Below are 12251 nucleotides of genomic sequence, written 5' to 3'. Positions count from 1 at the left end.
ACAGAGTAGGTAACTCTCAAAACTCTCAAAATGAAGATTTTTGACTTTTAGGAGTCATTGTGCAAGTCATTAAGAAGTTTTAAAATAGTCTTAAATTGAATTGGTTTTATCTGTCCATTTGCAACAGTCACAGAGATGAAAAGCTCTGCAGGAATACAGTACCACCTTCTATGGTGAAAGCAGTTGAGTACTGAGCTGCTTACTTTGAGATAGACCTTGGCCAAGGACAAAATCAGAAACCTCATCCCCTATTTACCAGTTATTATGCTTTCCAAGCTTCTCATCCAATCCTGACCACAGTGCCTTTCTCTCACCCATAGCCTCTGGACCTGATTACCAAAGACTGTTTCTGATTACATCCTGTTCATGTAATTTCACTGCCTTTTTCAGCTGAAAATTTCTCTTGTTCTTACTATTTGTGTGGCTTCATTGCTCCTAGCTGTGAAGAAGCTGGCCATAAAGTAGGTGCCAGTGTTTCAACACCTGTGTCATTTGAATTTACTTGGGGCAGGTTGAGTTGGTCCTTGGCATTTTTGAGGCAGTAGGTACCTTTCCTTGTCAGGGCTGTTCCATGCTCCAAATGTTCCCTTTCCTGGTAACCCTGACAAGGCTTTGAGGAATTCAGAGTTTTAAGCCATCTGGATCCTCCTGAGATTTCATCACTCTTTCTCTCTGTGGGATTATGGAGCTGGAGAAGAGGCGGGAGAGAGCACAACTCTTGAAGAAACTCCATAGGAACATAGGAAAGCACTTGTGGTTGCAGTTTTCATTCATCCCTTCAGCCTGAAACCAAAACGTTCTGTAAGAATTCTTTCCAGTCTCCAGAGTCTTAATAAGTATTGTTTGTTGGAGAAATAAATATGAACAAAAATTCAGTAAAAATACTTTCCTGAAAACAAGGAGCATTTTTTCATTGCTTTTTTTTTTTTCTTTTTTTCTGCTGCACTTCTGTGTGTGTGGTAACATCAGAGCACAAACATTCAATTGGTAGGTAATAGTCCAGCAGCATTCCTCTTTGAGGTCTTTCCTGAAGGGAGATTCCTTTAGGAAGCTTAAATTGGCTTGGGTACCTGCAGACTTGTTTTTCTTCCCCTCTCTCATTCTTTCAAGCTTCTACTCTTCTAGTCTGCAAAAACCATTTTTTTGCCTTCCAGTCAGTGCATTGGACCCCATTGCTTCCCTTTTTTTTCACCAGAATTCCCTCAGCTTTCTATTTGCTCTTATACAGTTCCTCATTCCACATATTTTTTCTAACATCACTATGCCATCATCATCTCCTTCAGTGTCTATATCCTCCAGCCTCTGCATATGCTCTCTTTCTACCTGGCTGCTCCTTTTGAATAAATCTTTGTCCTTCTGCAGGTTATTCTTCCCCCTTTTTACCTAAATTGCTGAACATGACCCTGCTTTAAAATAATCAGAAATAACAGGAGATGTTTAAGTTACCTAACTCTTTGTTTAAAGTATAAAAAATAGTGCTGATTTTTGCCTCAAGGTAGTCACACAGTGACTGGCAAGACTTGAAAAACTACAATATCTTCTTTTTGTTTGGACACCATGTAAGAATGCCCTCACAGAAGATCACAAAACTTTCAGTGATTTTTGTTTGGCCTTTTTACAGAAGCTGCACTTGCTGTGGCATGGAGAACTGAGAACTGAACTGAACTAAATCCTCTGTTTATACTTACCAGCAAAGCTGCCAGGAGACATACCTTCCTTTCTTACCCTATTTCAGAGCTCTTCTGCTTCAGGGGTGCTTGTCTCTGGTCAGTTCTCAGGTAGTTTGAAGCACAAGAAAGTCAGAGCTGACTCATAAAAGAGGAATATGTTTAATCTACAATTTTGTATGAACTGTTTGTAGTAGTCATAAATGTTCCATTTAATGGAAGTGCTGGAATTTTTCTTTTTGGCACGGTATACCACATATTTCTGCTTCAGTACAGATTGCAATAGAAGCCCATAACAATACAGGATGAAGATGTGCAAAAATGTTTCTACATGTAATTTATGGCATTTTCTAAAATGCTTTCTTGTTTTTTTTTTTCTCCCTTAGAGATATTGAAGAAATTGACTAATGATTCAGACACAGAGATGTGAAGTATTGCATCAATAAGATTTTTTCATACTTTTTTTTCCTAAACTAAAAAGCATTATCTATAAAATATGAGGCAAAGTTACCCAGCTGAAAACATTTCCTTGGAAGTAACTCAGAGCACCAATAATTGTGATTAATGTGGCCTGAAAACTTCTGTTGACAAGATCTTGACACAGAATCACAGAAACAAGAAAGGTGTTGGCCTTTCACTCAGCTTCCATCCTCCAAATATTTGTAACTTCACATGCAGAAAGTGTAAATACTTCTGGCTGTAGAGTAACAATTAACATTTTAAGCTATTTTCATAATGCTCCATTTATTCAAATCAATTTTATGTAAATTATTTTGCAATTTTTGTATTTCTTTTCACTTTTTGTAACAAAAGACAACAGTGTGTGTCCCAATTTAAGATTAATTGCATTCCTTGCCATTACCTTTCGAATTTTTTGTTCAAGTGTTACAACTTCCCCATCTTTCAGTTAGTGTCATTTTTTTTCTTCATCTATTTTGGCACATTTCAGACCTAAGTGTTTTAATTCCTCCCCTGACTGTACACATATTTTGGACATCTGTCTTCCATTCTCTTATGTTTGTGCAGAGGTAAATAATTTCCCTTTTGTTGTAAATGTTCTATTATCCTTAAATAATATTTTCAGTCTGTGGAAGAACAGGGATGCTGTTACTCTTGAGAATTCTTTCTGTGCAAGACAACAGTGGTATCCCCAAGAGATGCTAGAGTGTTGTGCAGAGTTCTTTTCAACTAGTAGCTTTTCATTTATGACCAGCTTTCTGAGCAAACACCTGCTAGAAAGTGCTTGGAGGAAATTCCACTGAGATTTCAGATTTTGCTCATCGAAATCCTGCAAAAACCTTTTTGGGCACTCTCTTTTAAAAGAGAAATATGATTCCTTACTGAAACTTACAGTCTTCTTTCCTCTCTCCTGCTCTCTCCTGGTTCCATAATTAAGTTTTTTTCAAAATACTGCATGTCTGTCTCCTTGGGTTGTTCAGCATAGCCCTGAGCCTGATCTCTCTTCTAAGAAGAGGTGCTTTAAAATTGAGAATCCTCAGCTCTTGAGTGGATTTGGCTTACAGGGCTAACACATGTTCATCTCCCTTGTACTCCTCCTTTTGCCCTGGAGTAAGAACCTGATGAAAATTGCCCCTGCACCAAAACCCTTTTTACCTCCAGAGGCCAGACAGTTCCCATTTTGGTTGAAAGACTTGGGGACCTTGAAGGCAAAGGTGTTATTACAGAGTCTAAATGGAAGGAGGGTGATATTAAATGCAGTTCTTTCAGACTCTGAGTTGACTTTTTATAGTTCAGTGAGCCAAGGAATCTAGGGCAAGGTTATTTTCTTACATACTTAAGGGAAGGCCTTGAAATAGCAGAGTCTTCTTGGTGGCTTTTAGGGAACATTTTCCTCTCAGAGTGTGGTGGAAATCTATAACTCTAATGTCTATGATGAGAGGCAACTGATAATACCAGGTAAGAGAAACAGAGCATTCTGTCTCTTAGAGAACTCAGAAAAATGGCAAGTGTGAAGTGCATTGATTATTTGAAAAAGTACAGGTAACATTCTGTTCAGATGCATCTTGTTGTTATTCTCAGCCACTCCATGTTTTTATTGCTGATTTTGTCAAAAAACCCAAACAAGTCTTGTGTCAAAGGGGATTTGTAATGAGATACATGCAGGTAGATTGCCCAAGATTTATCATACTGTCATCAAGTATTGAATGTCCTTAGTTGGTTTCAATGGAACATCCATGCACATGCATTGTATTTATTATAATTTCCCAAGAAAAAAGGAAATTAAAAAAGAAAATTATTATTTTCATGTGTAATATGAAAATCAGGTCTTAAAAAACACGTGTTATTTAGGATAAGAATCCAACCAATGATGCTAAGAGACCTCCGGTATTTCCAACAGGGATCCTTTCAGAGGACAAGTACTGCAGATCTTTTGGTAGGGTGGGGAGTTCCAGCAGGACTGATGTCTGGGTAGTCAAGCTGCCCTGTCCATCAGGAAATCTCTCTCCTAAGATGCACCCAGCAGCACCACTGGAATTTCATTGTGATGTGCCATAGAAACCCCCAATTCTGCCTCTTCATTTCAGACTGTGAGAATGGCCTTCATTTCTGGTCCTCTGGGCAGTGTCTGGCCAGCAACTTCTAAGGCCATCTGACACCTCCCCTCCAGCCATTTACACCTGAGGTATGGTGCCTCAGAATTTGTTCCCAGGGCAAACTCTTCCCTTGACTCTCACAGTGATAAGAAAGTAACTGGAAAACTAGACAGTGTAGTCAGTGCTGACTTTTTACACAGTTGGATGCTGGATTTTTCTGGGTCTTGTGGTTTTATTAATTTTTTCCCCACCAAACTGGTTCTGTGCTATACTAAAGCTGTTTTTTTAGCAGCATCCAGCAATGTCAATCAATTTGTATTGGTTGATATTACCAAGTTCAGATCCTTCTATGAAGAGCTAGGAGGCAGTCAGAAATAGTGGAAACACTTTTTCATCTTTCTTACTGTAGTTACATATTACATTGGATATGGGCACATATTCATATTTCCTTGATCAGTGGAGAGAGATGATTTGGAGTAACCTGTGCCTTTATTTTCTGGGCTGTTTTCAGTTCAGGGGAAAAAAGAGAGGATTGTGCATCACTTGGAAATTTTTTTCCATATGTACCTATCTTCCCTTTTCTAATTAGCTGATACTGTAAGGCCTGTGTTGGAAACTTCAGAGACCCCTAGTTATTCCTTACATGTAGAGGAAAGGAATTACTAAAACTAAATGGTATAAGATCTTTGCAAAATTGAATACCAATGCAACTGTTAATCTTTGTTGTCCAGGAGTACCTGCTTTTTAATGCTTCTGTGGAGTTTCAGCTGTTTGTGCTACTTGCATGTGCCCAGAGTTGAGGAGTAGAACTAATACAACTGTTGCTCTTAATCTTTTAACCCTGACCTGATTCAGCATGTTTGTTTTTGATTCAGTGACTGAAATTTTTGATAGATGTATGTTATTACAATGCTCATTACTAAAGGATACTGTAATTGACTGTAGAAACGTTAAGTATTATGTTGTTGTTGTAATGTATCTAGTTCAGATTCGCTCTGGATCTTTGCCCAAAGTGAAGGAACTTCAGATTCAGCACTTTGTTCAGTTCCCTTTCTTTTTTGCCCCCTTCCCCACGTGGTGTACTATGTAAGTATTTGTTGTTAAAAGGAAAGAAAAACAAATTGATAATAATGTGAGACTGAAGACTTCCTTGAAAGAACTGTATGGGGAATGATGGGTCAGCTCAGAAAGCTTTTCTTAGAAGCAAAATTGAATGTGCAGTTCAGTAGTTGAGCCACACTGTGTCACCATTGGACTTCACTTCCTTACACTCTATCTTTCCCATTATAGGTGAAGATATTTACAAAGCCAGAGAAGAGGGGTCTGAAATGTGGGGGGCAGTTGAAGTGCAAGAAGATGAAGATACTCTTGTGGAAGTTCCACTGGACCAGGTAGTAATGAAGCTTTAAATAAATAGCTTTGCATTTTTTTTTTTTTAGGATTACAGACTGTGCATTGATTCTCTTTCCTCAATTTCTTTCAAGTGTACAGCATAATTCTGTGGGGATGACTGTAAGCTCAACAATACAGCTTATTTTATGGCAGCTTTAGCAAATCTCCCTTTCTGTGTTAATATGTCAAATGTCAGTTACCTTTTCATCAGCTTTAGAACTGCTTTGAGAGCTCTTACAGAGCCTTAGTGAATCAGGACTCCTGCTGTTACATCCTACCAAATAGGTTCACCTGAACTGCAGTCTCTTTATACTGGTAGAGCAGTATTCCTCCAGCTCTTGACCACAACATGTGTGGATTTATCTGATTTTTGTTAAAGCTGACAGCACTTAGTTCTGTTGGAGCAACATGTGCTTTGTTGGCCAATTTTTTAATCCTAAAATTTATGTGCAATAAATAGGTCGTAATAATTAAACATAAGATTATACGTTCCTTTTTGTACTTTGATTTGTGCTCCTGCGGACTGATTTAATACAAGGAATAGGTAAATTGAAGCTTATTCCAAGGAAGGGAAGAGTAGAATTGCTTAAACTATTTGCCGAAAACATATGTGGTTTCTTTCTGCTAATGAATTACTCACAAGACAGTCCTCTTTTTCATTTTACGGGTTTGTAGGAATTTGCCAACTTTGTTCAGCTTTGTTTCCTGTTGCATTGTGCTTTTGGTGTCCATTGATGACGGCTTGGAGCCTGTCACATTGGCCACAAAATAGTATTTCTGATCCATGCTTTGATACAAGGAATCACAGTTTATCCAAAGGATTTCTCAGGCTAAAAATCATCCCAGTAACATCAAGAATCTTGGGCATTTTTATGACATACTGGTGCTCAGCAGAGCTGAGGATTGTTTGTTTATGTGAGTCTGTAAAAAATGGGAGGGAGCTAAAGATAAGAGTTTGTAAATGCACTTCAATTACCTAGGGCAACGCAATGGAGCATAAAAAAATCTATGAGATTTCTGGAGTGTGTCTGAGACAGGTTTTTGATGTTGGTAGTGAGAGATATATTTAGGTGAATCATTCTGCTGAATTTACTTCTCAAGCGTAAATAGAAACTTGTTTGGCATCTGACAGTGGAAGCCTTAGTTGCACTAGCTGTGAAATGCTCAGAGTTTAAGCCCCTGAAGAAAGTAGGGTGGAAAATAAGAAAATAAAAAAATCCTAGAAGTTAGGAGAGTTGTCTTTGGCTTGGTTGGGAAACTGGCCACAGGATCATGTGTGAGGCTGCCCTGAAGTGTGGAGGAATTCAGGAGATCTAGTTGATTTCCAGGAGAAACTTCCTCAAACTACAAGAACTATGGCCACTGTGCAAGATAACAAGCAAGCATAACAGGAGGCCAATTTGAGCAGAGGACTCCTGACTTCAAACTAAAAGAGGCAGAAGAGGGGGATAGATTATTAAAGAGCAGAATAGAGGCATTTTCTGGATATGCAGAAATGGAATTGAGAGAAGAAAAGCTTGTTGAGAAATGGAAACTGGTGCATGTGCTTGGGAATAACTACTATGGATGTACTATGGACAGATCATACTTTACCCATTTCATTGCCTCAGTGATGAAATAAGCGCGTCTGTGGAGGAAGGGAGAGCAGTTATTGTCCTTTATCTTGCTTTCAGTATAGACGTCAGTATTTTAAGGAGAAATTGGAAGAAGTGTGGTAAATATGGGGAGGAAAATATCCTTAATGAGAATAGAGACTAGATTTGTGGGCTAAAAGGTAGGTGAAAAACTGGCTTATTTGGTTAGATTTAAAAGCTGATTGAGATTTAACTGGTACCTATTTACAGATGGTGGTCCTCAGGGTTTGGTACTGTACCTGAGACATTATAATATGTTCATGGGTAACATAGGTGATGGTATGGGACACAGCCTTATTCAGGCCCAGCTGTCATTATCAGGTGAAAGCAGGGCTGTCATTCAGAGCTTGAAGGAGTAGGATGACTTAAGCCTCATGAAGTTCAACAAGAGAGGTACAAAGTTGGGCACCTGTAAAGAAGTAACTGTCTCAGTGCAGTCTTGACAGAGGTGGGCTAGAAAGGAGCTGTAGAAAGGGCCATGCAAGTTCCCATGGTTGGCAAGTGCTCCCTGTGTAGGATGGGGTAGTACTGATTATTTTTCTTGACTTGACATCTCTGAGGTTGCATCTAGAGTATTTTTCCAGCTTTGAGTCCTCAGCAGAAGAGAGATAAGAAACAGCACAGCAGTAAATTAAAAAGTTTAGGGGCTAGAGCTTATGTCACTATTTAATTGCTTACTAAATGTTGCTTATTATTCAGTTGGCTGATTTTTTTCATGTTTAATGTCTAAAAGAATACTAGACATATCTTTAGCTTGTGTTCTGCTTTTACATACAATACCTGAGGGGAAATAGATGTTTTGTGAACTTATTAGCCAGTTTGAAGACTGACACCATACCATCTAAAAAAAATATCCAGATTTTATCTTAGGCTCCTGTTGGTAAGAAGGATTATTCTCATTATTTATTCACTTTAATGGGGAGGACTGCTGCTCAGCTATTTTATAGACATTGTTCTTGAAGACATATGAATCAGGTGATAGAGACAAGAACATGACTGTCTTGCCTCCTGATAGAAGGGATATGATACAGCTGTGTCTTCTCACAGCACATACCTGCCCCACCCTCAGAGTCTTACATGATGAGCAGCATTGGGCTCAGCCCTGTTAATTGTGGTTGTCCTGGTGAGGTGTCATGATAATTAGGATGTGTTGTGTTATATTGATAGCACTGACATTGGGGAAGAACATGCCGGCTGTTGTCTTAATCCTGGTTTCTTATGACATCCTGAAGCACATTCTGCTCTGGTCTTGACAGTGTAATAATCAAATTCAGAAATTATTAACCTGTTTATTGGCCTCTGAAGGTGTGTAAAGAATTCCTCTGGGCAATGTAGGACATTTGGCTGTGTAAATTGGGTTGTCAGACCTTAGTTTTTAGGCTGAGTGCAATTCAAAGAAATCCAGCCCTGGAAGCAGCTGCCTTACTTCTCCACAGAGATCCTATAGCACAGGCAGTAGCTCTGTGTGTCTCACCAGTTTGCCTCTGCCAGCTGATGGTGACCATCCCTAGGGAGGGGAAAAACTCTCTACTACCACTTCTCTGTTTGGCAGTGGAACTGTTCACACAGTTGTCAGTGAGCATCAGATGTGCTGGCAAGCCTGCAATGCTAGGAACTTGCTGGATGCCTCTAAGCTCATGTACCAAGGTCCATTCATCATGTTCAGATAGAAATATTTTTCACTTGCTACCAACAGATTTTGCTATCTGGACAAGGAACTGAAAGCAGGTGTAGTTGATGGGGAAAAAAACTATTTAAAAATCAGTCAGGCACACTATGTATAATCTGATTTTTGTGTTTCCATAAAAGCAAAACAAAGCACCAAGATTTATTGCAACACGAGCCATGGATTATATATAATGTTAAAACTTCATGTATAGTTTCCTTGGTAATCTGGCAAGAAGCCATGTCCTTCTGGGTAGCACAGTGTACTTTTTATTCCCAGATAATTAAGGTCACTCTAACCTTAGAAGCATTTAGCATTTTGCATGTTCAGGTTCATATTAATGACCATTTAAAATTGTTTTAAATTATGTGATGTAAAGCTTTTTAGCTTTTTCTTATCTGCACCAGAGTTTCTGTTATTGCTAGAAATATGGGAAAGGACAGCCAGCCAGGGCTTGACTATCTTGCATAATGCATAAATATTTACATGCCAGCTTTCACTAGAATACTGACACTTCTGATAGGCTATCATTTCCATCAGGCACATAAATGAGGTGGTGAAGATAGAGCTTCATATTTTTTTCTTTTTATGCACCTTCTCTGTCTTGCTGTTTGAAGTACACAGTTGAACAAATGCCAGATTAGCCATTAACTAAACCTAGCGTTTTACTGGCTAGACTCTCGCTTATGTCCCGTTCTGTAAAATGCTGTCTGCCAGCTGAAAACACATTAAAAGAACAGGGTTTGCTTTACTCCAGACTAGCTGACAGTTGTAATTGAACATCAAGGAAGAAAGAAATGAGTATTTTGCCTTAAACCAAACCAGACCTTTCTGTTCTATATTCTTTACCAAGACTTCAGCTCCCAAATACAAAATGATTGGTTTCTTCTTTTGACACGCAGGCTTACTCCAAGTTGGTTGTTTGCATCATTGTGTCAACATTCACGGGGACTGATGACAGACTATGAAACCAGTTGTGCAAATAGCAAGGGAACAAGGTGGTTCTTGACAGGGAGGCAGCAAAATAATAGTATTTCCTTACTGGAGGTAGTAATTATGTGTGTTACTTTGGATTTTCTGGTAATAATGCAAATATATTCAAAGTAACTCCGAGAGGAAAAATTCTAACTTTTAAAGCTTTCAGAAAAAAATACTCTTTTTCTTTCATTCTATAAAAGTTCTAAAATACAAAAGCAGCAGTTTCTAGTGATAATACTGAAATAACACTGCAAATTTGCAGTGGTTTATCCATTTGCAGAGGTTGCACTTCTTCCATGCTTAGCCCTTGGGAGGTGGAGTAAGCATAAGAGTTACAAGACCCAGAGTTATCCAGTGCATGACCCCATAAGGAAATCAGGCATGTTGTTGTGCCAGCCTGCTTTGCCATGGGGTGTAAGATACTGGCTATTAAGATGTGATGTAGAAAGAGTATCCGCTTGGGTTTTCGTTTCGGTTTGTTCTTTGGGTTATTTCCCCCCTCCAGATTGATCATCCCCATCTGCTTACCTGCTTCTGTGATTATTTGTAAAACTTAGTTGATGATAAATTTTTCTAACAGGCACTGCTTTGGAGTTTTTCTGTAGATGTTCACATTCTTGGTTCTTTCATTATCCATTTGCTTTCCACTTTGATAGACTTGTCCACTGATTAATGCAGTCTTCCTCTCATTATTTCCCATTTCCTGGGCTGTGATGTGATGTGAGATTGTGTATCCCCCCTAGGTGAGCTGGAGTATATCATCAGTAGCAGAAAATTTTCACCTTTCATTTGCAGTTTTCATTATGAAGTATACATTTTGCTTTAGAGACCCAAGATTCACCTCAGTGAGCAGAATAAAATGTTTATCTTCCCCATTGCTGAAGGCAAAATGTTAAAGTTTATGTTGATTCAACATTACAACAGGCAGGCTGCTTTAAGAGACATTCTTTGATTAAAAAGGCTATGGCTTTTCACAAGAAAACATTTTGCACTACATCAGTAAGGATTTCAAAATGGCATTTGGAAAGAACACGTGCAGGACTTCCTATGCTCAAATTTCACTACAAATGATGCAGCTGTAATTTAAGCCTTATGAATTTTGAGTGCTGACAAGCCAGCAGATAATATTTTCCACTGTATATTCTTCTTTCAGCTCCATTGATTTACACTTAATGCTGTTATTGTTTGTCTGTTTGAGACAGGGAAGCTTACTCTGATTGGCTCCTTGCAGTTCAGAATGAGAAGGGAGATCTTTCTGTGGTTTCTGCATTGGGTGACTGATTTCTGAAGCTGTAGTAGCAGTAGCTGATCTTGTCTTTAGAGGCCTGTGTGGCCAACAGCTGAAGGGCCTTCACTTCTGAGTGAAGCCTGGAAATGCAAAACTCTTGTAAAACTAGTTTGATACCACTTTGAAAAAAGTTTTCTCTGTGTAACCCTGTTTTCAAAAATTTCAGCAACCCTCGAGCAGGCAGTTTCTAAAACTGCTTAACTTAAAGGGCATTTTTAACTAATTATAGAAGAACTTATAAAAATATTTTTGTATTTTTGCAGTCTCAGTAGGACTTATTTCTAAATGCTTAACAATTTTCTCATTATCTACAGGTAAGCTCAGCAGATCATACTGTATTGTAGGAAGTTTAGGCAAATTTTATTGAACACGTGCAAAATGCTTTGGGGAAAAAGCAAACATAGACGTCTGAAATAGATAGAAAAAAGTATTTTTGACTTAGGTACATATTAGAAATGTAAAGATCTGATAAGCTCATAAAGCCATTGAATGGTTTGGGTTGAAAAGGACTTTAAAAATTATCTCATTTCAACCCCTCTACCGCAGGCAGGGACACCTTTCACCAGACCAGGCTGCTGAGAGCCTTGTTATCCTGGTCTGGAGCACTTCCAAGGATGGGGCATCCATGGCTTCTCTGGGCAATCTGTTCCAGTGCCCCACCATCCTCATAGTAAAGAATTTCTTCCCAATAGTCAATACAACCCTGTCTTCTGTCAGTTTGAAGTCATTTGCCTTGGTGTTGTCACCACATGCCCTGGTAAGAAGATCCTCTCTGGATTTCACAAAGACTCTCTTCAGGCCTTGGGAAGTGCTAAGAGATCTCTCTGCAGCCTTCTCTTCTCCAGACTGAATACCCTCAACTCTCTGTGTCTGTCTTTGTAGGAGAGGTCTATGTCCCTCTTATTCTGGGGGCCCCAGAGGGCAGTGCTCAAAGATGTTGGCTTCTCTACCATGGCTGCATTGTGATTAAGAAATGAAGTATGCTTCCAGTTACTGGACAATGAGACCAATGAAGGGAATTTGAAAAGCTGTATTTTCTACACTTCAAGTTCTTTAGTTTCCATTCATTCT

General features: G+C 38.9%; 1 protein-coding gene across 2 annotated transcripts in view; it reads left to right on the top strand.

The window, feature by feature from the left end:
• The window catches only part of DCDC2 (doublecortin domain containing 2), a 54744-nt gene that overhangs the window by 33604 nt on the left and 8889 nt on the right, over window positions 1-12251 (top strand). For both annotated transcript variants that reach the window (XM_023919633.2, XM_023919634.2), the window contains exon 8: window positions 5513-5613. In XM_023919633.2, coding sequence (XP_023775401.2) covers window positions 5513-5613 — 101 coding nt within the window. The remainder of the gene's footprint in view (window positions 1-5512; window positions 5614-12251) is intronic.

Source organism: Cyanistes caeruleus, chromosome 1 (assembly GCF_971803275.1).
Source record: "Cyanistes caeruleus chromosome 1, bCyaCae1.hap1.1, whole genome shotgun sequence".
Classification (NCBI taxonomy): domain Eukaryota; kingdom Metazoa; phylum Chordata; class Aves; order Passeriformes; family Paridae; genus Cyanistes; species Cyanistes caeruleus.
This window is presented reverse-complemented; position numbering and strand designations above follow the sequence as displayed.